This window comes from Aristolochia californica, unplaced genomic scaffold (assembly GCF_029961685.1).
Source record: "Aristolochia californica isolate CCGP_79_NKW_82.1479 unplaced genomic scaffold, dmAriCali1.0.hap1 SCAF_4, whole genome shotgun sequence".
Lineage (NCBI taxonomy): Eukaryota > Viridiplantae > Streptophyta > Magnoliopsida > Piperales > Aristolochiaceae > Aristolochia > Aristolochia californica.
This window is the reverse complement of record NW_027182103.1, coordinates 47,605,075-47,632,727: the sequence shown is the minus strand read 5'-3', so window position 1 is coordinate 47,632,727 and position 27,653 is coordinate 47,605,075. Positions and strand designations below refer to the sequence as shown.

Here is a 27,653-nt window from a genome sequence, read left to right as displayed (position 1 = left end):
AAGATCGTTCAAAAAACAAAAGAAAAAAAGGGTCCTTCGAAATAAATATCCATATTCGGATAAGGATAATCTTAGGACTGGCACTGTAATCTAGTAATTCTGTAAGCTGCAATAGTGTGAGTTTAATTTGTTTATAAATTTAATAGCTCATTCAAGAGCGGCTCTTTGAAGTTGAAGTATAGAACATGTTAAGGTATAATCCTACATAGATTAGGAAGTACAAAAATTTTGAGTTTATTAGTTGGGAAAAAGGTTTCCTAAGTTTTTTTTTTTCCCTGAAAACTATGGGTGACTATAACGATAGAACTTAATAAACTTGACCAAGTATAACTTTTCATGGTTAATGAAAAAAAAAGGAGGAAGATTAGGGTTAATGGACTTCATCCAAACCCTCTCGCTTAAGTTGCATTTATAGATATTTTAAGTATTAATATTACAAGAATACCCATCACCCTAATAAGAGTGAATAAGAGACATAAATGATAAATTAATTACATTGATGCTATCTTTATGAGATTACTTTTTATGTACCATCATGTCATCACTGCATGGGCTTATGACCTTTTCTTTGGTCTTATGGGTTTGAACCCGTCTTCTACACACTTAGATTTATGGGTCTTCCTTTATTGTATGGGCTTGGGCCCATATTCCATAACACAATTTGGATTTAGACCATCGACAAATCTGATGCCTTAGCCTTTTGGCTTTGTGTTTCATTCTTAACACACACACACAAAAAAAAAAAAGAATGCAAGATTCATTGTACTTAACATCGGATACTCCCTAGTTCTATTTACAAACCTGACTTGGATGCTTAGTTGAACTTGGCATCAAAGAGGAAGACAAGATTGAGAATGCTTGGTGCAAAAACAAAGAAACATGGGAAGCAAAAGAGAAATTTATGAGACTCAAAATGGAGTCTCCCGTTGAACGTCCCCTATATTTGTAGCTTATCAAAAATAACCTTTCAGCTTACAAAATATTCTCATAATATTGAGAAGGACGTGGGACTACATGCAAAAATGAATAAATTCTTGTCAGTATATTTTTGTTTATTTAGATGAGTAATATTGATACTTTGATCCATTAATGACAGGACGAAACTGGTGTTTTTGGCTGAACGAGCAAAGAATTTCAACACCCGGAAGGAGCTCTTTTCCTTGTGGAAGAACGACACCTATTTGGACATTTGCTCCAGGAATCCACCTTTCCCTTACGAGGAAGGCTTCAGGAGCAAGTCCTGTTCTCATGTCAAGGTATATGATGTCAACACTGCAAGGATCTCAGATGCTTTACTCTTCTAGGCAAGTTGTTCAACGGCTTTCTCTCTCCTAGTTGGTCAAATGGTTAGCAATTCTGTCGCATTGGAACAAAATGTTTTTGCCTTGTTTGTAGTGTTGAACATCTTTTTGTTTTTTTCCACTGCTAGCCTAAATGATTGATTCCCAAGAGTTTTCTCATTCTGTCCAATCAAATTGGATGTTATTGGGCTGCTTGGAAGGTAGTCTTTTTTAGTGGGTCGTTCATGTTCCTCTCTTGGTCGATTACCATAATTACTTTTGGGGTTTTATTTTTTATTTTTATGTCTTTTTACAGTCCAGATCGAACATAAAAATCCATACTTGAAAGGAAGGTCTGTTGGCGTCCTGACAATGAGCTCCGATATTTCTGGTAAAGTTAACGAGGCTTCCCGCAAGTTGCAAACCGGCCCCGCGCTCTCAAGTTTCCTTCTTTCATTTCTTCCAAGGGAATCAATGTCTGTTGCGTGACTCTCCCTTTTTCCCGCTACTCTCTTTCCTGCTTTTAGGTTCAGTTCCCAGCTTTACGCTCACTGTGGAAAAGCGTTACCATCAATATCTTGACAGGACTTATGTCCACCACTACAGCTACCTTATTTTAAGCCCCTCCTCGATTGAACTTTGATCTCACAGTGAGCAGCATGCCTTCGATTCTTGTTTTTCTCACTATCCTTTGGACTCTAAACAGTGTCTCTGGATCGGCTCCTCAAAGTGCCCTCGTGACTCACCTCCCTGGTTTCGACGGTACCTTACCTTCTAAACATTACGCCGGGTAATCTTCTCTACCTCCTCTGATTCTTTTTTTCTTTTCTTCCCGTCCCCGGTCGTGTGTTTGTTTTTGTCTCTTAATTAGCGTGAACTTTTTGGTATTATGGTGAGTATGATCTGCGTTTTGAAGGTACGTGAACATAACTGGTGAGAGCGGAAAAAATCTTTTCTACTATTTCGTGGAATCCGAAGGCAATCCTGCGAAGGGCCCAGTTGTTCTATGGCTCAATGGCGGCCCTGGCTGCTCCAGCTTCGACGGCTTTGTGTATGAGCACGGTAAATGATAATGATGAACCTCTCGCTTTTTGGCCAATATTCTCCCTTGCTGAAGTGCATAAGAGAGATTAAAGTAATATGCTACCGATACTTATTTATTAGTAGAACTCTCTGATGTTTTCCAATGATTCTCTGCTCTTTCGGTGGATCAAACATGAAAACAGAAGTAGCTACTCTCTGTTTTTTTTCTTCCAAAGATAATAACCAAAAGTTCATAATCTTCTAGTTCGACACTTGGGAATTCGTGTTGATGTTCGAAAATTCATCAGGTCCATTCAATTTCGAGGCGGCCAAGGAATCGGGAGCTCTTCCAAAATTGCATCTGAATCCTTACAGCTGGTCCAAGGTAAAGTGCATGACTCTGGGCCTGGCTTACTGACTTTTCTTTCGCTTATCTTATGAACCCAATCTGACAATTTGGTCAAGAATTGTTTACAATCGGTAAACATCCTAGAAGTTGCACTGGTTGAATCTTTAAAGATGGACTATTTCACTTTTAGGTTTCTAGCACTATCTATTTGGACTCTCCAGCTGGTGTTGGGTTGTCGTACTCTGACAATACTGAAGACTACAGTACTGGAGATCTCAAGACAGCATCAGATACACATACGTTTCTTCTAAAGGTATGCAAAAATCAACAGTAAAATTCAATCATCCTTCTGCATGGCAATACATTTACGATAGTTGGATTGGTGTCCCTTCCCATCTCCTCAAAACCTCGGCTATGCTCTTCAACTAATTAGACCTTGAGATATTTTGTGATTGTTTTGCATGCAGTGGTTTGAACTATATCCAGAATTCCTCTCAAATCCATTTTTCATTGCTGGCGAATCATATGCTGGAGTCTATGTGCCAACTCTTGCCTCAGAAGTGGCCAAAGGTATCTTTCAGTTATTAAGTGGATCTTTTGCATTTTCATTAAATATTGTGCTAACTCAACAAATCTTCCAGGAATTGATGCTGGTGTGAAGCCAATCATCAATCTAAAGGTCAGTTCTTTGGATGTAAATTTTATTTTTCTACTGTAGCTGAATGTGCCTATTAAGTCATGTGTGTTTGTCCAGGGTTACATGGTGGGAAATGGAGTCACGGACACAGTATTTGATGGAAATGCTCTGGTACCATTTGCACATGGAATGGGTCTTATATCTGATGATCTATTTCAGGTGATTCCCTCATTTGGAGCTGGAAGGATGTAGTCCCATGAATCAATCAACTTGATCCATGAGGCATTATCAGTATAGAAGGCTATCACACCATGTGAAACCTTGTTTAATCTCTTCTTCTATTGTGCCTATAATGGTATGCAGCAAATTACGTTATTTCTGAAATGATACCTTCACAGGAGGTAAACTCTGCTTGTCAAGGAACCTACTGGAATCCAATCAATGAAAGCTGTGAGAGTAAACTAAGCAAGGTTGATAAGGTATAGAAGCACAGTTATACAAACTTGTGCTTATTTGGCTGCCCCAGTTGTGGAATTTCTTTTCCTATTATTATTTATTTTTGTTTTTACTATATCTACTGGCTGCTATGTTTTACAAAGTTATTGTTTTTTGTGATTGAATGCAGGGACTGGATGATCTCAACATCTATGACATCCTTGAACCTTGTTACCACAGCCCTTCAACATTAAATATTGTGAATGATAACAACAGATTGCCATCTAGTTTTAGGCAGCTTGGTGAAACTGTGAGGCCTCTTCCTGTGAGAAAAAGGATGTTTGGCCGTTCTTGGCCTGTAAGAGCTCCAGTGAAAGCTGGAAGAGTTCCAACATGGCCAGAGCTTGGGCTTGGTACAGGGGAAGTTCCCTGCACTGTGAGTGCTCAAATTGCTTTTATTGCATGTACAAATTCTAATCACCATACTTTTAATCATTCAAATTGAAGCAACAAGTTCTTCATGTATTTCTATGCTTTACAAAATGTATTTCTAACCTAACTTGTACCCTCGAAGTAAAATATTTTCTTATATAGTGTGCCAACCTCTGATTGGTTGATGCCACATAAAAAAAGTGGAAATAGGAAACAAGGCATTGAAAGAAAGAGATAAAAAAGAAATAAATTGTAAAGGAAGATAGGAATTTTAATAGACTATATATGTGTATGTGATGAATATTTTTTATTTGAATATAACATGTTCAATCAGTTTGTGACAAGGAAAATGAAAAAACGATACTCCTAAGGGCCAAGTCAACGGATTTAGCTCAATAGCTGCAACAGGGAGCCTGGATGTTGGCAAATCCGAGGGGCTACTGTAACATTCTTTAGCAGGGAAAGTATATGAGTCCATGTGACTAGTAAATAAAACATAGTTATACCCTCTTCAAAAAAAAAAAAAAAAAAAAAGCATGGTTAATGTTTTCCTCTGCTAATCAGTTTCCTGTAAATACATAGTAACTGTGGTCATATTGTTCATTTCAGCAGATTTGCCAATCTGTGTCCTAATTGTGAACTATTCTTTTCTCTTAACATTTTGTAACAAGATGCCAAACTAGACCAAAACTGAGTCTTTGCTTCTCTTATTGCCTCCTGTCTTTCCCCTTGTTGCTCCAGGAAAGCTTTTGGGTAGTGTTTGCTAGTTGTTACATGTTTTAAATAAAAAAGCAAATAAAATAAAATAAAAGAACTCGTTCTCTCCATTGATCCTCTGTCCCCAGTTCCTCATGTAAAAGCATAAGTTTTCCTTGCAATCCAGTGTCATGGAATACCACTTGTTGAAAAGGCTGAGAGTGTGTCTGCTACTTTTTCTTTTAATTTTCTCAAATTAGTGTTTCTTTAAATATAGGATTTTAATTCTCTCTAATTAGTGTTTCTTTACATGTAGGATGATGAAGTTGCAACTGCATGGTTGAACAATGAAGCAGTGAGAAGCGCTATCCATGCCCAACCGGTATTTTCAAATCTTCTCAGATCACGCTACTGAATAGATCCTTGGAATTGAACCTTATTCTGTTTGTTTCTTTTTCTGCCCCAGAAAAATGTCGCTGGCTCCTGGGATTTGTGCACTAGCAAAATTAATTATTACCACGATGCTGGAAGCATGATAAAGTACCACAAAAACCTAACAACTACAGGCTACCGTGCACTTATATTCAGGTGCTCCTCCAGACTAGGACTGTCTTTCTTTTATATCGTGCTTCTTATTTTTATTGTCATATTTCAAAGATGGTTTTAAGATCTCTGATTAAAAAAAAAAAAAACATGTACTGGGAGTTTCCAACATAGCAAGCTTCAACAAGTTCACTTACAAATAAAAGTTAACAAGAGCAATCATAACCTGATGGACCATTTCTTCTGTTTGTCCAACCTATCTGCTTCATAGCTACAGTCTATTTGTTTAGTTCATTATAAAAGAACTGCAAAATGCTGGAGTAAACTTGATCAGGCAAGGGCACTGTTAGTTTCTTCAAAGTGAGCTATCCTTGGTTCTTGAAAGTAAGTTATTGTTGCCTAAAACAGAAGTATCGTTGTCTTAAAGAGAAGTGAAGTTGAATCTTCTAATAGTTATATATAGCTATTGAGCATTTTCATTGTGAATACGTGGATGAGAATAATTTATTCATGAAAGAACTCACAAGTTGAATCTTTTCAAAAGTCACATAGCAGATAAATTATGTTGGATTGAGCTGAAGTTTTGTCATGTAGACTAGAGGGGGCGAGAATTCTCCTTCTGATTTAGTTGTATTTTTATTAATAGCTATATCTGAGAACAGATAAGATCGTTAACATATATAAGTTATTGAGGAAATCTGCATGACTGATGTTGCTAAAATGACCTAAAATGCCAGAGAATCATCTAGGCAGAGATCATGATTCTGTTTCAATTCATTAGCCAACTCTACACAAAGGAAACATGTAAGTGTTTGCTCGTCACATCTGACATATTGGTTCATTTCTGTTATTGGCAGTGGCGACCATGACATGTGTGTTCCATTCACTGGAAGTGAAGCATGGACTAGGTCAATGGGATATCAAGTTATTGATGAATGGAGACCTTGGTTTTTTAATGAACAAGTTGCCGGGTATGTTATCAATTTCATTTCTATTAAAATTCAGTAGGATGTACTCATGCATGGTCTAGGGTTGTTATTTATGAGCCTCCTTTTTCAGGTATACTCAAGGGTATGCAAACAACCTCACCTTCCTCACTATTAAGGTAACTGAAGAGCCCTCTTTAGTGGACACAAAAATCCGTCATTGAAAGTGGTCGGTCATTCACTTTTTTTTTTTTTTTTTCTCGTGCAGGGGGCTGGACACACCGTGCCGGAGTACAAACCCCAGGAAGCATTGGCCTTCTACAGCCGGTGGTTGGCTGGGAGCCGTGTCTAGGAAGTAAATTGTCTTTATTAAACCTCACCTCTCCGATTAATTATTTGGTACATGGGAAGATAATCGTTCACTATTGGCTTAGAATGTAAAATCTATTATTGTACAAGTCCAGTGTCCAGTTGAAAAAAAAAAAGAAAACCTGCACTAGTCCTGAAATAAAATCGCTTGGTTGTCCCGAGCTTTAGTAATAAAAAAGCTTAACATTCCATCGTAGAACTGAATATGTTTAGATTGTCTACCCATTTACCGCATATTTTTCAGGTAAAACATTAGGCGAAGAAGCACTGTTTTCTTGCAATTTGTGTCTTTGTCGAGTACGAAAAACTTGGCGACCAACAAGTCGATCCTATGAATGCTTGTCCTGACTAGTGCGGAAACAGGAAAAATTACCCGAGTCCCACCTCCAGCTAAATACATTATTATTAAGGTACAAACGCATTTAAACAAAGATCACTTTGGTCTTTACAAGAACAAAAATCCAATTCCATTTTCACCCAAGCCAAACAGAATGAAGGAAAAAAGAGAGAGGATGAAGGGAAAAAGATAAGGGTGATGGATACCCAGACACTAATAAAGCTGGATCCATCTCTTCAAAAACAACAATTAAACCTCCCTTAAACACATTGGGTGTAAAGGGAACAAAATTTTAAATAAATAAATAGCAGAAAAACAAAACCGCCAATCTAAACTTCTGCCAGGTCCCTTGGGAAGCTTCTCATGGCCTTCCAATGTCTCTTCCAGGAACAAACCTTGGTAGAGCCAATAAAGTGTTCACGCGTGCGACTCCTTCTAAAGCCAGCCATTCCTCCTTGCTCTTTGCATCATTTTCAGATTCGTGTTCCTGAACTTCTACATCACCACCTTCTTCAAGGCTTATCTCCCTTTGGTTCAACATTATGGGGTCAAAAGTTTCTTGACTCGTCCCACCACTCCTGGCACATTCATTTGTTGACCCCAGTTCTTTGGTTTTGGAAATATCAGTAGAAGAACCATCCACATTAGAATTCAGAAAGAGGCAAACTACAGCACAATCGTCAATCTTAGATGTAGGGTACTTGTATTTCCAAGCCCTCACTGCTGATTCAACCAGGGCCTTCGCTGCTGAAGACCTAGCTGGGGCAGAGGCAACTATGTCCACCACTTCTTTGTTTGATAGCACATCCCATATCTGTAAAATAAAGAGGTTTGAGAATAAAACACATTAAAGACCTTACTCCACTTGAAAAGATTCTTTGCAAATAAACACTCCTGCCAAGTTCTTTGAACTCTCAAGCATGGTTTTCCGACTCACTAAGTCAACTCACGACTCTGGTGAGTTGGATCAGACTTTGTACTGGGCAAGTCGAGTTGTAGAGAGGGGTTACTGGACTGGCGTGTTCCAACTCGGCCAATTCAATTCAGATTTTCATGTATCCGAGTCAGAGTAGGAATACCCCCCTCTCAAGCGGCCTTCTTTCACCAGGGGTTGGTTCAATACTCACAATCCTAAAGACACCTTTCTTCCAAACTCTAGCTTCAAGTTTCAAAATAATCTAAAAGAGATTGCAGGTTTAGGCTAGTTCTACTAAGAGACTCTAGCAGAAAAGAGCAGGTCCAAAATCCTTTTTGATAACAATGAGATAAACAATTCCATTACTCTAGAAAGAGATTTATACAAGCAAGAGTTCAGAAAAGAAAAGCCTACAAACAAATAGGGAGCTGTTCCCAATAGTGAGCTGCTGCTCAGAAACACCCTAAAAATAAGCGATCTCTTTTGCATTTCCAGGGACGGTTCCAAACTAATGTTCAAAGTATTAAAAACATCAAAAAATAAAAAATAAAAGATATCAAGTGGAAGCCTGGGGGCTACTAAAAATACCAAAGAAATCGAATAAAATAAAATATAACAATTAGCAGCCTGGGGGTTTTCCCCAAGGTCAAATAGGGAGTTCTTCCCAATAGTGACCAACAGCCAATAAACGCCATAGAGAATGAGCAATCCCGTTAGCATTTCCAGGGGTGTGGTTCCAACTAAAGTTCAAAGTATTAAAAATATAATTTTTTTTTGTTAAAATACATCAAGTGGTAGCCTGGAGGTCTTCTTCCCCGAGGCCCAACTAATGACCATCAGCAAGTCGCCATCTAGATTGAGAGGCAAGGAAACTATCTGACCATAGAGCCTAAGTCATGGGAGAACGGCCCTCAGTTCCTCCACCATGGGGTCACATTGACCAAATGGAGCAAAAAGAGAAATAAAGATACCCGATGAGCTTCTAACAACAACATGGCCCCCAACTAGCTCTGGATTACCCCTCAAACTACCATTAAAATTGAGCTTTACCCAATCCTCAGGCAGAGTAATCTAGGAAACGGGGTTGGTGTTAACAAGTTGTGTTAATAATAAACCATCAACTTCTTCTAATTAAAGAGCTAGAAAAATGGAAGTTCTCCTGAATTTTATTGGCCCAGAAGTAAATACAATGCATCAAACACCTCAATCATGCCCTGAATCAGTTTTGTCCACCACCAATGTCCTTTCATTCACTCTTTCCACAAGTTCCATCTAATGGCAACAACAAACAACACCCAAAATTCTCACCAATTTTCCCAAGAGACGACTTCAAAGATACAGGTAAATGAGGGAAACTATAATTGAAGACCAAACTCAAGGATGAAGACATCTCATACGCTCCAAGAAAAAGTGCACCAAAGGAACAAGTAATCAACAGTCTTAGGTTGTTCACCATACAGCTTACTAGTTTTTTTTAAGTCAGGACCCTCACACGCAATTGGCGGCCAATAGTGAGGATTGCTTCTTTCACTGCACATGATATGAAATGAGTGATCTTTGAGGGTCCAAACTGTCCAAGTGATGGCCAATGTAGGACTTTCTCATAGACACTCCCCCCTCATATTCAGGTTTACTCATACGGATAACGGGCTTGAGACGAAGACAATAAGATGGGGTACAAAACTTGACTCAATCCGTGCAGATGTTCAGCTTTGATTTCATGTTAAGATCGAACCCGGTTTTATCCCAAAATGATTAGCCAGTTGAGAAGTCTATTGCTCAATATTTGTTCTCTTTAAAGTTATTAAAAAAAAATTGTTCTAGGTATACAAAGTAGAGGGTACCAAACTTAATCAACATACATATATTTCACTATAGGATATGTCCACACATGGCTGCCTTCTCAATGCCAAATTCGCAAAGGTATTCAAAAGAGAAGCACTCGGATCATGGATTCGATTGCTTTACTCCTAACCCTCTTTCAGACTTTAATAGAAAGAGTTTTTCATTTTTTTAATATACTACTAGTCTTTTAAGAAATAACACCTTATAACATACTAAAAAAAAGCGTTTTTTTCTCCAATTCACAAACTGCTATAAGAATCGATCAGTAATCTCCTCTAAAGCAATACAAGTTGTACCCTCACTGGCCTCTTTGATTTGCTTTTCATAACCTTTGTTTTCTAAATTTATTTACCGATTATACTCAATAAAGTCAAAAAAAATCTAAACAATTCCTAAGCTTATGATGATAATAATTATTCTCTCCCATTTTCAAAAAGTAGTTTTCTGAAAAAGGAAAAAGAGACTCACTCAAAAGAAACAAGGGTCTAATATTACAAAAAGTAATCAGTTATACAAAGGAAGCATAAATAATAAAAAAAGAACATCTCGCACGAACTTTTCATTAGCATAAAATGGAGCTTTTTTTGCATTATGTCCTCATTCAATTTATTTGAACTGACAAAGAATTAAAGAATGTAAGAAAAATATTATTTATTATCCAAAATTTCTTTCAAAACACACAGGAACTAAACTCCTCCAATCCCATGTCATAATTAAGTAGAGCGCATGTATAGAATAAACAAGTACAAAACAATACTATAAATATCTCAAAGAAAACAAGTGGCAAGGAATTGCACATACCCCATCAGTAGCCAAGATGATGAATTCATCTTTCTCGGTGAGGTAGTGATAGGAAATCTCAGGCACGGATATCAGGCCAAAATCCTTGAGGCAAAAGTCACCAAAAGCCCTTGCCATTGCCAATCCAGGGGAATCATTATGAGGCAGCCAAACTCTAGCCACCTCTGGCTCATCCTGGAGAGCAAAAACCCGTCCTCTACATCTCCTTATTCTCTCTGCCTCTCCTATTGAAAAAATTAATTTAGTATGACATAAATAATCCAGCTTCATTTCAACAAGAACCACTTATTAAGCAGTCTTTACAGAAAGACAATTTAGGAGCCACTAATGGTTACTAAAAATATATATACAAAATTAAATTGCACACTCTGACTCTTAACTTTACATTCAGACAAGTTATATATAACAAGAATAATTTAGCTTGTTCTTCCAAAATAATAATAATAATAATAATAATAATAATTATTATTATTATTATTATTTAAATAGCTAATTTCTAGACAAATGAACAAGCAAATAAAGAAAATGACATGAAATCCAGAAAACCCCCACTGTCATGACCAAAAGATGATCATACACATGCAATCAAAAATAGGAGGAAAGAAAACAATTTCTACCTATTAGCAAGCCCTGATGATCAACCCCCGTCCTCAATCCCCCACATCCTAATTTCTAATGTGACCAGCCGTATTTTTCTACCCCAGCCTCTCTACCATTTCATTTTTTGAAACATCTGATGCAATTAGTAATATTTCAAGTCGTGACATTTCAAGACAAAGGGCTAAACAAAAACTTTGTGATGAGATGAGTTGATGAGAAACAAAAATACATTTTAAATTTGTGAAGTAAACCACCATAAGATAGATTCTATGGTTCAACCACAAAAGCAAATGCTGCTGACAAAATAATATAGAACTTAAACCAATTGGACTAGAAAGCTTTATTTTATGCATGTCAGTGAAATTCTTAACTTGCCTGCAAAATTTTAACCTCATTTATTATAGAAAACCTCGTCTCCTACTCTATTTGCTAACTTTCTCATTGACTCAGATCTTTCTTGGATTTGGCCTCTACATAGTTGATCATACAGTGGTCCTAGCCAGCTTCAATCTTTAAAAACAGAGAACCAGAGGCTGTCCTCCACAAACTCAAAAGTTGACTTGAAGTATAAACACACATTCCTACAATTCAAAAAATATGAACACACATTTTTGTCATGTTGATGACCAATATGAACATATTAAGATTCATGTGGCCCTTTAGATATCATGGGGCAGTAAATCCTCCATGAGCTAATTGACACTCAGATTTTTCACTGAATCCCAACAAATCAGCTTTTATATCTAATATAGGTACAAGGAAAACCTTTAAAAGATCTGAGTATTTATGTACTGGGTTGTTCCCCTTGTTACCTAGTCTTGTAATCAGTTTTTCTTTAATAGTAACCCAAAGTTCATCCAGCTTCATAATGGTTCACTTATCACTAGTATACCACGAAACACCCACCCCCAACCCAAAAAAAGGACAGTACAATGAGACTTTTCAAGATGTAATTAATCTGGATTTTAAGTGTTGAAACTTCAACAGTCAAATGTACGTTGCCAAATTTTGTATCAATTCTAGCAACATTTTATCAACAGTGGCTATTGCACAAGTTTCCTGTTTCTAAAGCACATTTAACCATCTTTCAAAATTTTGAAATTATTTTTTTCATGTTGAACCCAATACCCCAGGCAAGAACCACAGGCAAAAACTTACAGCAGGTTCACCTATTTATAGACTCAAAAACATCTAAAAACTTGCCAAAGTAAGTTACATCAGCAAAATAGAACTTTCCTAGGACTAAACCTCCAAATTGTAATTGAATTGTGACTTACTAAATTAAAAAACCACTTTCTGGAAAAGAATTCAGCAATTAATTTAAATAGACGCTACCAACAACGAACAGTTTATTACTTTCTTAAATTGACTACTCCTAATTGCGACTTATTAAAAAAATAGGAAACTGATAAAAGCAGAAACTTGCCAACTTCCCCTTGACAGAAAATACTAATATAAAGTACTTTCCTAAAATAGTAACTTTCCAGAAGTAGAAACAAGTGTAATTCAGTCTTCTTCTTTTCTTTTCTTCTTCTTTCTTTTATATATCTTCAATTGGTTAGGATGATTTTCTTCTTCGAAAAGTGAGCCATGTACTACATCAACCCCCTCCCAAAAAAAATAAAAAATAGTGGCCATTGAGCCAAAGGCCCAAACCACAAGTGTAGAAATGATTATGATCAGAGGCTTTCATGGAGACAATTAAATAAATTTCAATGAGTAAAGGTAGGGGAGACCAACTTGGAAGATTTGGTTTCAGGTCCACTGTTAACTGAACTGGAATCAACGAGTCATCTTGATCTCTTGTCCCCATAACTGCTCTTGAGTCTCCAACATTTCCAATAACAAGATGCGGACCCTGCATAAGAGAAGTGGACCAGATTTGATCAAGAAAAAATCGAAGTATAATGAGCTTCCTTATTCTCTTTCAAAAATTAAGAAAATTAACTATATTCAAGATTGATGTACATTATCACCTGCTTGATCAAGGTAACAGCTGTGGTCCCACTGCAGAAGCAATCAATATGTGGGTGGACTTTAAGTTCCTTATCCATAATCTTAAAAGCCTTCAGAAATGATTCTTGCAGAGTCGTAAATATATCAGGATGGTTCTCACTTTCTTTGAGATCTGTGCACCTCATCTCCTCTTCCAAGCAGAGAGAGGCAGTTTCTTCAGAATTCATGCTTCCCCCAGCACTGCTGTTGTCTGGTCTTGAACCCCCATCTTGGCCTATGTTGACTTCCCAATGGTTACTTAGCTTTAAAGGAAGAGAATCCCTTACTCTTCTAGCTACCATGTGGCCAAAGGGGCCATGACCATCAAATACTCCACAAAAAACAGTGTCCGTCCTTGAACCAAAATTCTGAAAGCATTTTATTATTGACTTTTCAGCAGCTCTAAATAAACAATAATTTCTCAGAAGATAAATAACCAGAAATGAAACAATCTGAAGTTCTAAAACAGTGTGTTCCCTTTGTTTCAGTGAATTCAGTAGATTCATTTACCAAATATTAACCACCTTAGTTTATTCTCAAGAGACCAAAAAAGGCAACATAGATTGCAAATTGTCATATGATTCATGTTTTTCTTCACGTTCTGGTTGATGTATCAGCGAGTAACAATTCAATATAGATATGTATACGTATACGTATAAGAGAGAAAGACAGAGAGAGGAAACATATGGACAGCATTGAAAGTTTTCTGTTCATTATCCAGGGAAACATATGAGATAAATTGGTGGATTTTGAAAAATTGCCGGCAGCACACTTTCTGATAAGTTTCATCAATGAAGTGAAGATTTTAAAAGAAAATATTACCCTCTACAGGAGATAATGAAGGTAACAGAATCATGAAACAGACAGGCTCAAATAACTCCTGTTCTACATTCAAACCTCTGGTCATCAATCAAGGAGAGTGCAGTTTTCTTATCAAAAGGAACGATCAATCACTGCCTCATTAATTAAATCAGAGTTTACTAGGCAGAGCTAGCCAGCTGATGTATAATTCATATTTACACATGTAATGATAGCATAAAGTTCACAACTCCTAATTGAGTTTGAGCTTACATAGAGAAGATAGTAAGCATAGACTTCCTAGCCTCTTTTCAGCAGCTTACTGCACTATGTGCTGGCTCTCCCAACTCTATGTCATCTTACTTTGAGTGGAAGTCAGGGAACTGTTTTGAGGCATCCTAATGTGATGGACTCAAATCTATCAACAGCCAACTTTGCTCATTAAGAAAATATTATTTTGAAGAATGTCCAATCCAATAATACTTATAAAACCTCATTGAAAGCTTCTAATAGGCCTATCTGACAAGCAAACACTCCCAAGAGTCGACTACCAATTTTATCTTCACCAGAAAATCCGTCAATAAAGTATGTTGTGGTCTTTGAGTGTAATCATATGCTGATGAAGTCGACTCCTTATGAATAAGAACTTGTAGACATGCTTTATTAGAGGAGAGCGTTCTGGACCTTAGCATATAACAATTAATGCGCTATCAGTCATTTAGCAGGCATGACTCTTTGATCATGGTTCCCTCTCTGTCTTTTTCCTTTTTGTTTCCTTTTCCAAATTATGAGTACCAGAAAGCCAAAGAAGAAACTTTTTTATGTCATTAGCAACTGAAAAAGAAATTAAAAGTTTGCTAAGGTAATAAATTTCGGGAAAGCCAGCCTTAGATATCAAGGCAGTGATTCCACATCTCTAAATGATGCTCCAAACTGTTTCAGACTTTTTTAGCATAGGACAACCAGAACATTCTGTAACAGAATGAAATTGGCTTCAGCAAAAACTAATCCTGACTCCAGAGGCAAACTCTGTTTTAGTGTGCATTGGCCCTATCCTTATTCCTCCAACTAAAAGCAGTATAACACCAAACAACTACTGGCATTAAAGGACTGGTTACTCCAAAGAGGCAATCAAAACCTACCATCAGATTTTAAAATAACTGAGCAAGCATAAGAGCAACTGATTGTTAACGACACTTGCATTTGGAAAGAGTTCTGCATTTGAAGTATAACAAATAATTTAAGACAGATGGGATTCAGATGGTGGTGCATCAGATCCCAGACTAAAGATAAGAAGGGAACAGAGAAGTATGAAAGGAACACTAAATTACATATAAGATCAAACACAGAAAGCAATCATCCCCAAGTTCAGACTGCCCACTACTTCTGGGTTTTTTGACATCATGACAAAAGAAGCAACAAAGATGTCAATTAGCAATCCACGCCACTGCAATATAAGAAACTTTACCCTCCCAGGTTGATTTAAACAAACAATAGAAACTTCCAGACAAGTTGGGATAAGATAAACAGATAACAAGCTCAACATAACTCAAAACAGTCAAATTTGAAGCAAGGTAACAATGCCTCGAACCAATCCCGAGCATGTACTCAATTAATAACTCATTTATAGTTATCATAAAAAAATTATACCTATTGAGTAGTGAAACTGAAGAATCATATCAAAATTAGTGAAAAATCTATAGGAAAGGCGTGATGGAAGAATAGTAGAACTTGAAAAGAAATGGTAAAACCGGAACAAACCTCCCAGACAATCATAGCGTCCTGATTGGTCCCTTTCTTTCCCTGTTGGGTGAACAATGAAGCAATACTGCAAGCCCCATTCAAGAACATTCGCCCGGGAACTTTGTGCAGCTGCTCTTCTCTTTTAGAATCAAATGAAGAACCCCGAAACGCCTGCCTCTTCCGTGAGTTCTTCCTCGCCTTGTGGGTCCCAGATGCCGAAGACGAAGAATAGGAGATCGAGCTTCTCCCATCCGCCGATAAGCAGGACCCCATCCTGAGGGCCCTGATGAAATCAAGTATGCAATCCAGACCAGCTGCGCAATTCAAGCCTCTATTTTCGACTGGAGGATCCGTCTGCAACACTCAAGAAAAATCTTCTTTACCAATTCAATTTATTTAAGACCAAATAATAAAACTCCTTGATTTCAATCTGATCAGATTCTAAAGGCTTTTTCGATAACTAAAAAAGATATGACTATATGGCCGCTTTTCTTTTGCATAATTCCCAAAAGAGATGCTAAAAGAAAAACTAGATCCATAAAAAAAATTAAAAATTAAAAAAAAAATAGATGTATGCACCTTTCCTCAAACAGCTTTTCTCCGTCTTCAGGATTCCCACCACTGATTATCACGAATAAAGCTAGAAATCTCTAAAAGTGCTTGACAATCGTTACTATTTGTTTTTGATACCCGAAAGCCTGAAACTGAGATACAACCGTAGGAAATGGAGGATGAAATTTTCATTCGCAAGGGAAGTAGTTATCTCCGCGGAAAGTCCTGCTCCGGCAGGCCGCACCATGCGAATTCTTGGAGTTCAGAAACAAGTGATGCCAACAATGATGTTCTGCAATTCCAACTAGCAATACAAAGTCAAGCTTATCGGACCAATTGTGAACCAAAATCGCCCAAAAGCAAACTGACAACGTTCCAAAGTCCACAAGGACAACCAGCTTAAGAGATCCCGATCGGCCCCTTCATGTGCAATACCAAAACGTTATCGCGATCATTGCCAAATCCAAAAAAAAGAAATGACGACGATGGAAGCCCAAATGAATCAAAGTGCTACGAAATCTACCTCCACAATCCCCTGCTAGAGGACAACACGCACACGGATCCCCGCCACAACCCCAAATTCGAAGACAGGCCAGAGTTGGTAGCCGTGAAAACCAAGAGAAGGAAATCCGTCACAAATGGATCCGCGCTCGCCGACGAAACCCAGAAAAAGATCTGTCTCCCAACTAAGAGATCTTCCGCAGGCGTTCGAATCGATTCTGAAGCGTCTTAACCGAGCGAAGCACCGAAAAGACGACGAGGCAAACCTAGAGAGAGAAGCGAATAATGACAGGCGAGATCTGGAACGAAAATAAGGAAACTGGTAGCCTTCGCTTTCGACCTTCAGAGAAATTGACTGGATCAAACTCTACGTCTGTTGCCATTCTCGATTCCATTTGCATGGCGTTCCGTTTCTCGATTGACACAATCGATTTTTTTTCTTTCTCCCTCTCAAGTGTCCACTGTATTTTCCTCTTTTTAGACTCCGCTATTAATATTTTTTTTTTTCTAAATTCATTTATTCCTTCCGAATTGGCGAATTCCAACCCCCCCCCCCCCCCCTTCCCCTCCTTTTCCGCTTTTAATTTATGATTGTATCATTTCTTTCTTCCGTTTTTGCCGTCTTATCCGAAACCAGCGCTCTCTACGCATCCTCTCTGTCCCACTCCGAGCAAATCCGGTATATCAATCAGGCAGAGATGATGATGAATGCACACCCGTAAACTCACCTTGCAGCTTCGTGTCACCAGGCTGAGTCAGTTACCATGGACGAGTCACACGAGGCAAAGGCGATGGTTCAGGGAGCCGCGTCTCATAATTGGATGGATCGTCGAGCGCTTGCGACTGAAAGCAGGAAGGAATAATAACTGAATATTGTGGACCCACAAAAAGGCCCCTTTGCACGGTCGAGATTGATTTATTACGGATAAATCTGATAATCTGCGGTCCACGTCAACACTCTAAGGGCGGGTCTCAATGAGAAGCCTCGCAGGGTAACAGCGTCTACCAAACCTGACCGATGTCTTTGCGATGTAAATTACGAAAATGTTATCAAGATGTGTCAAGCCAATGGCTAATCTAATCCAAATCGACTTAAGGGATTTAATCAAGAAAAGAAAAATTATTTAAACTAAAAACCATTTGATAATTGATATTATATCAATTTGAGCATTAAATAAATAAATATTATCCAAAAGCTGGCAACCGTTATCTTGAAGAATAGTTACACGTGCCCGAGAGCGAGACGGAGACCAAGACCGTGTGGTTAAAAGAATGTTGGAAAGAGCAGAATCTTGAATCAATTAACGTTATTTTAAATTTGCGCGGTACGTGAGGTGCACATGGGCGAGTTACCAAGCGTCTCTAACCCGTCACCCCTAATTTTTTATTAACCGTCTCTTAATTTAAACCCTGTTATAATAATGATTAGTATCTGGCTGCAAGAGGACATTCCACGTGTTTTTGGAGTTGATCAGCAACAGAGTCAATCGACGGATTGATCCAGAACCATCGATTTCATGTCTGCGGCTGGATTTGTTCTGGATGCTTATTTACTGCGTTATTTGATGAGTTACTATTTATGTATTCCAAAATTGTCCTTACGTAGAATCTTCGAGAAGAACGGATCACCCACGTGGCCCACATTATCGGTGAACGTCGTTAACACTAGTGGGCCTCAGAGAAGAGATAAGATGCGCGCTGGGCGGAGCGAACTGACAAAAGAGCAAGTGCGCACTTTAATTAGACTGTTTTTTGTCACGTGTAGTAAACGTGGTCGATTGGGCAACGCCAGCCCTACCAAGCGAGAAAATGCGGCTTGCCGAGGAGAATAAGCGGGCCGGTTCGGTCTGAACCAACTGCGTGGACCAGAAAAACTGCAACAGCGACAAAAGAAGCTAATCTTGGTTCTTAAACTAATCAACAAGAATATTTTCTATCGGAAAACGATTTTTTTTTTTTTTTGTCGTTTTATGTTCCTCCAATGACACAACTAAAGAGTTTGGTTTTATGTTTCTTGTCTAAAGGAATGACATACAATGAATTGACGAGTATTTGCTAAATTCCAGTTTCATTACTTGCACGCAGCAAACTGCAAATTGTCTTTTAGTCTTCTGCCGGCGGCCAAGAAATACTGGAAATTACATAGCTCAAAAATATGTTTGCATCCTGCAGTCAAAACCAACATATTATAACGCAAAAGTCATTGTTTCAAACTCTCAGGCCATGAGCAAATGTTTTCAAAGCTGTGAAAGAACAACCGGAAGTCAAAATCACACTTGGTCAGATCAAATTTATAACAAGTTTCCTAAAAATTACAAGGTATAAGAGTGTAGCAAACTGTGACATATACATTTGAAAGAGAAAAGATTAGTATCCTGTTTGTCTTGGCTTCAATTCATCAATTGTCATACCAGCCAATCCCTTCAAAATCTTTAGCCACATGCAAGCCAGAAACATAATGGGCACTACCAGACCACGACTAATCCAATCCCACAAAAGGTTCCGAGCTACTTGCAAAGCTACCAGATTATAGACATGATTCTATCTAAAATTCGACAAACATACTTCAGTGTTTGTCATTATAAACATCAGTGCACATTTGCAAATAAACTTGCACGACATAAATCTGTACCTGCCTTATGATAACACTTTGGAGAAATCTGTTTTCTGAGAACGCTTAGAGGGAGATGTCGATCCACGTGAATAACTGAGACCAAAAAGGCTCATCTTTCCAATCCTTTTTGTAAATGAACTCATCAAGTTGTAAGAAGAAGATTTCTGGAGATCTTGTTTCATGCACACATGTTCCTTCTCTAAATCATTTAGTCTCATCCGCATCCTTGCAAGTTCCAGTTTGAGCTCTCGATTTTCTCGCCTCAGAGATGCATAGTTATCACGGGGAGACATGGCTGCACTAAGAGCACCACTGCTGATCCTTCTAGACTGATAGGATACAAATTTTGGCTCTTCATCTGGGTAGGAAGAAGAACAGCATAGAGCATTTCGGAGTCTCACTTGCTCAAAATATAGAACTTGGACAATTGCCTGTATAGGGAGTCGTTCATTTTGTGCTGCATGAGCCCCAGCTTCCTGGGAGAGCTTTTGAAAGTCAATGAGTTTGCACAGTTTCTTTCTCTCTGTATCTGATAATCCCTGGTGAGCCTGATATAGATGGACATAAATATAGATGACAATGGTACATAGACTTGCCCCAACATAAACCAACTCCAGCCACCCAAACAAACATATCAGAAAAATAAATTTAAAACAGATTTTCATTCTATTCTGCCACTTTGCCTCAGAGGTTTATAAGATGGAATAGTTTCTTTTTTTCTTCATCTTGAAATATTATCCAATCGAACATCTATATGCAGGTTTGGACCATGGCAGATCACAGCACAAGGCACATTAAGCAAATCCAATATCACAAGAGTTGAATAGTCATTTTGTAGGAATGTACAACAGGCCACCAATGACGGCATGTTCTGGTATTATATTACTACGAGAAGCATATGAGCTATAAATGGATGTGCTATTAAACCCAGCAAAACTGATAATCAGGTTGCTTGGGCTCCAGAGCCCATAACTAATGAGCTTCAAGTGGAGTGCAATAATTTCTCCGGAATTAGTACCCATATTGTTGGATTAAACTGTCTCATAGCCACTTTAAACAAGAAGACCCCAGGATATAATATCAGATCAAATTGTAAATGTCCTGATACCAAAAAGACAAGTATAATTGATCCAAACAGAGGCAATGAATTACAACTCAACAAAGAAAAGATTGACTTTAATAGACAAGGCATTGACGCTAGATATGTAAAGCATACCTTGAGGTATATATCAATGGCTCGATATAGTCCATCATCTGTCAAACGTGCATGACTAGGCAAAATCTCGGCAATCACCATGAACTTGGACAGTTTGAGGTTGGCATCTGGTGCAATCTCTGCCAGGTAATTATCCACTAATTTGGCAACTTTGATCAAGGCAGTCTGAGACGGGGAGTGGGGCTCATCAGATTCATAACCAGAACCATCATCCATATCATCTTCGCCATCATCATGCTGAGAGAAATTAACCAATATCCTATGAACAGTGTCCACATCAAAGAGTGTATCTCCTGAATGTCGGAAGGAGGGAATCAAGATATCATCAAGAGAAGCCATTTCTAAGTGGGCTGCAATTCGCCTCTCAAGATCAAGTCGACAAGCAATACTACAATCATACATAATTGCAGTCCGCAAAAGCCCAAAAAGAAAACTAACAGGCACAGTAAGCTTTTCAACTGGAAGCAGGCCAGCAATCGTCTCGACTACAACTTTCTGCTCATGTGGAATGGCCCCAACTATCTCAACTTTTGTCTGATTTGGTGCAGCACTCCATAGACTTGGTTTCTTCGTCAAAACCTTCTGAGCATAATGCACGAGTGATGCCCCAATACTTTCTGGACGAACCCCACGGCACCTCATGGCTGAAATAATCATCTGATACAAATCTATCCGTAGAACAGAGAGATCTTCTATCCACCAGTCTTCCTCGCATTTTGCAGGCTTGTTCATGTGGAGTCTTCCTGAGCTGCTGTATTCTAAGCGAGAAAAACTAGAAGCTATCTGTTCTGTGCAAGCCTTCGTAGCTATTGCTTCAGTGCATCTGCTAACAATGTTGAGTTCCTCCGCAAGTGGAAGAAGGTTCTCACATTGTTGTAGAACTTCCACACACATCTCAAGGTTCTTGCAGACAATACTGTCAAGGTAAGCTTCAGCACGGGAAAAGAGATTATCTTTTGAGTACTCTTCTGTCATTTCAAGATACTCAGCTACACAACAGAGTTGTGCAACATTTGAAGATGTGATCTCAAAGTTAATGCCATAACAGAATTTTGCAGCCAACTCAAATGCCTCAGCACCTCCAGGTAAACTAAAAAGCTCTACTTTTGAGACATCAGAATCCCTCAGCTCTGCTGCTAGTTTTCTAATTCTTCCACTTCTGGCAACTAGAGGAAACTGCATATAAAAATCTTTAATTAGAATGTCATAAACTCAGTCATATAAGTTGGACAATTATAATGAATACGACAAAAAAAAAAGGACTGAGAAAAGAATGTTACAGACAAATAGGGTCAGAACCAACTTCAAAGGCAATGAAGTAGGAGTTTACCTTATGCAATGCAAAGTTTCCCCCGCACACTTCTATGGTGATATCACTTGGAACATCAGAAAAAATCCTGAAATAATTCATTAGCCAGTTAATATCAGGAAGACACTAACTATGTTAAGTTAAAACAGTGACAAAGGGATATGTGACATTAGAAACAAGAAAGATGACACAATAAATTGAACTGAGTCCAGTCAAGGAGTTTTCCCCTTTTAGCATCATATTTGTTCTGTGTGTGTGTGTGTGTGTGTGTGTGTGTAGGGATATGTGACATTAGAAACAAGAAAGATGACACAATAAATTGAACTGAGTCCATTCAAGGAGTTTTCCCCTTTTAGCATCATATTTGTTCTCTCTGTGTGTGTGTGTGTGTAGGGATATGTGACATTAGAAACAAGAAAGATGACACAATAAATTGAACTGAGTCCATTCAAGGAGTTTTCCCCTTTTAGCATCATATTTGTTCTCTCTCTCTCTCTCTCTCTCTGTGTGTGTGTGTGTGTGAGAGAGAGAGAGAGAGAGAGAGAGAAGGATAACCAAACAATTAAGTGCAGATGCCTCAAGCTTTAGATTTGGGTGCCATTAGCAAAATCTTCAAAATTGCACAGGTGCATTGAAACAAATATCAACTTCACCAGTTCTAGCATGAAGCTATTGGTTTCCTAAGCCATCAATTCTTTACTGATGGAAATAGAAATGGAATAACCACTTCAAACTTTTTGGTATTCTCTCACCACATTTTGGTTCCTTCAATTCATTTTGCAGCTGACTCATGGCAATCCTTTCAGGTGATTTACATTACAGGGAAAAAAATCGCCAGGCAGGATCCTCAAGTTTAATTTCATTAAAAGGAAAAGATTCTCAATCTTAAATGCACTCATCGATGCCAATGCAAAAAGATCTTTCAGCAAGGTAGTACTTAGGTCCCCTGTCCATAAATATTATCCCCAGAACGTAAAAGCTCAGTTGTATTCTATAATCCCACCACTAAAAGGAGAATCAGTCTCATTATAAAGGATAAAAGGTCACCATCTCTGTCCCATATACATCAAATGAAAAGAAGGATATGCAAGAAGAAACCTGGACAACATAGCATATGAAGAACAATTGACAACTAAAACAAAGAAGAATGGTCCTCCCTTATGACACAGACCTATTGATCTACCAGACGATTTGGAGAAGGGCAAGAATCAACAGCTTGAGGTCCAATCCTTTACTTCATAATGAGGATGATCTAGCGATCTTCACCCAATTACACCCACAACATCATAAGAGACCAGCTTTGTTAAATTATGGTATTTCTCTCATTCATAATGTAGCAAAAACTTGGCTCATATACCTACATTTAGGGATTCTTTGGTGAAAGGATTATCATGGAAATGTTTTCCCTGGTTAAGTCATGCCACCACAATGTTATGGATAACAAGGAGCCTTCACTCTACCCATATTTTGCTTCCAAAGTGATAGCCACCACTAATTGAATGCCTTGAAACAACTAAAAAGTGTGATACTCTTTCTGAGTTACTTGATATCCTTTCTCATATGCATCCACAGGATAGTTAAAAGAGCATAAAGAGTAATGTTTAAGGTATGGAAAATGACAATTTACCCATATACCTAAATAGGGTTGTCTAAAAAGGTACCTGGTCACACTCATACAGTAACGGTATAAGATCTGCACAAACCCATGCAAGTTAAGGGTATTGAGGTAGCTCCAACTCCTTATTTATGATCCAAAGACATTTTCCTATCTACACGCTGACATTTTTATGAGGCCTTTTCAATCTTTACAATATAAATTCAAGTTCTAGGAATGTTATAAAGACACATCAATTTTTTTATCAGATATTTTCATATTTGTCAATTTCTTCATGAGGTGTAATTTCTTTAGGACATTAAATAACTTGTATACATATAGAACAGTTTTCTATGCTTTTAGGTGGTTTTACGTAATGCAAATACATTTATATAATTCTTTGTGACTTCAATATGCTATTAAACTTACCTTTGCTTTTCAGAACTCATCTTTACCAAATTGTCCCAACTGTGGACACTCAGTTCCTCAACCTGTTCTTTCATCCCACTAGGTCTTTTAATTTCGTTGAAGTTGCATGGTAATCAGATCATGCTAATCAAGTCCTTCTTAGAGCAAATGAAGAGATTAGAATTCAAAATAGAAGCAAACCTGTGGGTTAGGTTTTTGGCTCAGTGGACACATGAGCTGGTTTTCTAGTGTAAGATCTTGGGTTCAGGTCTGACCAGGGAATGGAGCTGAACATTATAAAACAATAATAGTAGAAGGCACACATTTATCAGCTTTTGATGGCTCTCTGTATTGTTCATCATTATTAGAGGTCTAAACAGGTATAAACAGAATGGGGGCAATGATTTTTCGGTATTCATTTATTGACAAAATCACAGATTCATGTAACTAGTAAATCATGTCAACCAAGTATTTTACATGTGAACCTCCCAAGCATAGATGAGTGTTCCTGTAATTTCCTTAGCCTGACAAAATTTGAAGTCTCACATATAAAAGCAGCCTTCTGCTTTCAGTAACTTGCATATGTAATCCTTGCAATTCCTCTCTGTAGAGTTCCTAAGGCAAGAGGATTAGGTCTCTCTTCAACATGATAAAGCATGTTCTGTAAACATAATTTTCTCGGAACCACTCAAGGTGACTAAAAACCACTTCAAAGATCATGAATCTTAAACATAGCAACAAGAAAGCCATTTCAGGATCTTCACAGTCACCAATCTGGTCCTTTGCATAAAAAAGAATCAAGCCACCCTCAAATCAAGTAATCTTCTACAAGATTCAAAATCTCCAAAAAAAAAACAAGAACTCCCAAGATTTGGGAAATTTCACCATTTCAGTAAAACCTGAAAGAGAATACCCAAGAGTTCTTTTGAACTTTATAGGCCCTCAAGTCATAAGAACTTCTTCAAAGACTTGAAGCAACTTTTATTAATCATAGCAATTTTGCTCTAATGAAAAATTGCCACCTTTCAGATCTTCTTTGTAGATCTCTATTAACAAAACTTATATTTGTCAAGAAACACAGTATGTATCTATTCTAATTCAACTTATGTTCAGAATTTGCACTTCATTTTGACTAGAATTTGAAGCAGGAACCCTTAGATTAAGTCAAAAAACATTTGGAAAAAAGAAAAGGCTAAAACATAGGCCATAGACCTAGATTGGGGCTTGACCAGTTTTCCCATGCTCTTCTAGATGTAGGATTTTACTAACGGAATCCAAGATCCAGACAAAAATAGCTGTCCTTTTTGGGTCAATGAGCTGTAGAGGAAGCCACGTCAATGCTCATGACAAATGCCAGAAACCCAAAAGAAGAAATAAGTACACCAGGGGATATTAATCTTCTTCAGAGCAGTTAAAGTTATCAGAAACCGACCAGAGGAAAGATAAACTGAAGAAAGCCTAAAACTTAAGTTTAACCAATAGATACACCGTGGAAGTTTAAGCTGTAATCAAATGACGAAGGTCTCATGAGATCCAAAGGTACGGACCTTTAAAAGTTTCGCAGATTTGAAGTGCATATCATGGAACATACATTTGCGGAAGCGATCATTTGTTTGTTTTCTATTAAAGAATACTTATCCGGATCGTTGTTTATATGTCCATTATATAGCAAAAGAGACACCCATACATATCTCCTCTTCATTCTAACCATCCGAACATTTTTTATTGAATCTTTCCTTCTGAAAGTTATCAGCTCTCCTTCTCTTTAGAGCTGAGGAATTGATTTTCTTTTTTCAAAACCTCAGTTCATTACAAAATTCAACAATTTGACCCTTCCGCCAGCCCACGGCCGTCCGTACCATCTCAACACCGTAACGAGTAGGTTACAAATGACCAACAAACATCGAGCTCCTCCCTAATCTGCTAATCTTACCTTTCGTTTTCTTCCAACTGGAAGGCAAGAATTTCCTGGCTAAACAAGCTCATAAAGTGTAATGTTCCATGGATTCGATATGAGGAAGGCTCAATCACCATCAATCAACTACCTCACGAATCTACTCGGTCACACTCTTTCTTCCATCAAATGAAGCTCGAAAGTGTAAAAACCAACCATCCATGCAGTCGAGTGCACGCAAGTCAAGGATACAAAACTCTTCAAGTCGAAAACAATTTTGATCGATAAGAAGAAAGGGAAATCATTGGAGAAAACAACAAAGATGAAGAAAGACAACCAAGAAGAAAACTGACCATTCGTTGTATCGCTGCTTGGTGCATTTGGGAAGCGAAAAGTGGGTCTGCATCTTGTCGTTTCTATCCATTTCGAGTCTCCAGGATCCGGGTAGTGAAGGCTAAAGAACTGAGCATAAGAGAATGAAAAGAGAAAGCCAGTGAACATTTTCGTCAAACAGGCGACGTGCAAATGGTCCAAAGTTGGTGGGTCAGGTGAAAAGCACTGAGTATGGCAATGCCGGACCGGCAAAGTGAAGAATTGTAATTAAGTGTAAAACAAAGTGACGAAAACGACGGGAACAGGATTGACCACGAGAAGGAATTCCGGCAGGAAGGAGGAATTTCGGTTCCGCATTGCGGGAATGGGACCCGCCAATAGTAGTCGAAGATGATATCGTCCCAGGTGTTTTAGAACTTTTCCCGACTTTTTTTCAACTTTCACCTGGATGAAGTATCATGGCATATGATGAGGGTAGATTTCAGAAGCCCACGCCGAATTTTCTTTACAATAGTCAAAAGACGGTGTCACACCCTTTTCCGTTACTTTTTCTTACTCGGAGTGAGCAACGGTTCAGTGTTAACACAGATGGAAAAGAAAGTGAAGGGCGGAAAGGAAAAGAGGAGCGCAGCATCGAAAGTCTCTCGTTACCCCTTCGTCCCAGATATTTGAAGGGACTCATAACAGGACATCTGCGGAATGGTAACAGCGAAGGCGCCCGGCATTGCCTGTCCCCTCCCGTAGCTCAGACGCCAAAGCGAAAAACCAGTGATAGTGAATTATGGGAAGGAGCACGACGACTCCCAAAGGATTCGTGGCTGCGCGATTTTCATTTTCTTTATTTAGAAGTCACATTATTTACTATAATGCTATTTACACATCGTTATAATCATAATAATATTATTATTAAAAATGGCAAAAAATAAAAATTTTACATGAAATAAAAATAATATAAAATATAAATTAACTCATTAAATACAATTTTAAATGCTTAAATGAACTAAAGTAAATAAAAATGATTAATTGAATTTTTTGGATAGCATTTTATTTATAGTAAATATTGTTTATTTTATTCCATAAAGAACGAAATAAGAAAATAATTTGCTTTTTAATAATTTTCAAGAAAGATACGATTAAAAAAATACAGTCATTTGGTAACATTTAGCAATCGGAAATACGTAAAAATGATGTTTACATCCACTATTTGCTTCATCATTTCTTATAAATTGTCATAATTACGTATAATTAAGGATAATGATTGATCACCGTGTCTTGCTCGTCTATACACACTGTAGGAGTCCCCGTTAATGGACTGATTAACGAGCTTCCGACTAGTAAACCTTGATATTCGATATGGATAATTGACAGGCCAAATCGTTCCGGCGAGGCTCCCACTCCACCCCATTTTCAATATTTTTTCGATTTTTTTCTTTTTTTCTGGTCTTAATGCCTTGGTCTCTTCAAGCATCATCTTTGAAAAAGAATGCAAGACTCTTGAGAAGTGAAA

At 38.0% G+C, this 27,653-nt stretch overlaps 3 protein-coding genes across 5 annotated transcripts; 1 reads left to right on the top strand and 2 right to left on the bottom strand.

Annotated features, from left to right (window-relative positions):
- Positions 1 to 1,846: 1,846 nt before the first annotated feature.
- On the top strand, positions 1,847 to 6,859 carry LOC137962549 (serine carboxypeptidase 1). Its single transcript, XM_068809481.1, has 14 exons — positions 1,847 to 2,070; positions 2,197 to 2,342; positions 2,612 to 2,688; positions 2,843 to 2,965; positions 3,120 to 3,222; positions 3,294 to 3,331; positions 3,407 to 3,508; positions 3,688 to 3,768; positions 3,915 to 4,160; positions 5,169 to 5,234; positions 5,319 to 5,440; positions 6,253 to 6,366; positions 6,455 to 6,500; positions 6,590 to 6,859. The coding sequence occupies exons 1-14, from the start codon at positions 1,940 to 1,942 to the stop codon at positions 6,671 to 6,673; spliced, it is 1,479 nt and encodes a 492-aa protein (XP_068665582.1). The 5' UTR covers positions 1,847 to 1,939; the 3' UTR covers positions 6,674 to 6,859.
- Positions 6,860 to 7,075: 216 nt separating this feature from the next.
- On the bottom strand, positions 7,076 to 17,313 carry LOC137962303 (probable protein phosphatase 2C 33). 3 transcript variants are annotated; one of them, XM_068809091.1, is made up of 7 exons: positions 16,801 to 17,313; positions 16,305 to 16,697; positions 15,744 to 16,079; positions 13,166 to 13,552; positions 12,930 to 13,047; positions 10,590 to 10,813; positions 7,076 to 7,841 (listed from the first exon to the last, which is right to left on the bottom strand). In XM_068809091.1, the coding sequence occupies exons 3-7, from the start codon at positions 15,996 to 15,998 to the stop codon at positions 7,389 to 7,391; spliced, it is 1,437 nt and encodes a 478-aa protein (XP_068665192.1). In that variant the 5' UTR covers positions 15,999 to 16,079; positions 16,305 to 16,697; positions 16,801 to 17,313; the 3' UTR covers positions 7,076 to 7,388. The 3 variants fall into 3 exon arrangements, with proteins under 3 accessions (XP_068665192.1, XP_068665193.1, XP_068665194.1); XM_068809092.1 differs by having other exon boundaries at positions 16,305 to 16,581; XM_068809093.1 differs by having other exon boundaries at positions 16,305 to 16,569.
- A 1,728-nt stretch (positions 17,314 to 19,041) lies between these two features.
- LOC137963679 (BTB/POZ domain-containing protein At5g48800-like) lies at positions 19,042 to 26,237 on the bottom strand. Its single transcript, XM_068810840.1, has 4 exons — positions 26,167 to 26,237; positions 21,939 to 22,005; positions 20,609 to 21,784; positions 19,042 to 19,940 (listed from the first exon to the last, which is right to left on the bottom strand). The coding sequence occupies exons 1-4, from the start codon at positions 26,235 to 26,237 to the stop codon at positions 19,416 to 19,418; spliced, it is 1,839 nt and encodes a 612-aa protein (XP_068666941.1). The 3' UTR covers positions 19,042 to 19,415.
- Positions 26,238 to 27,653: the final 1,416 nt, after the last annotated feature.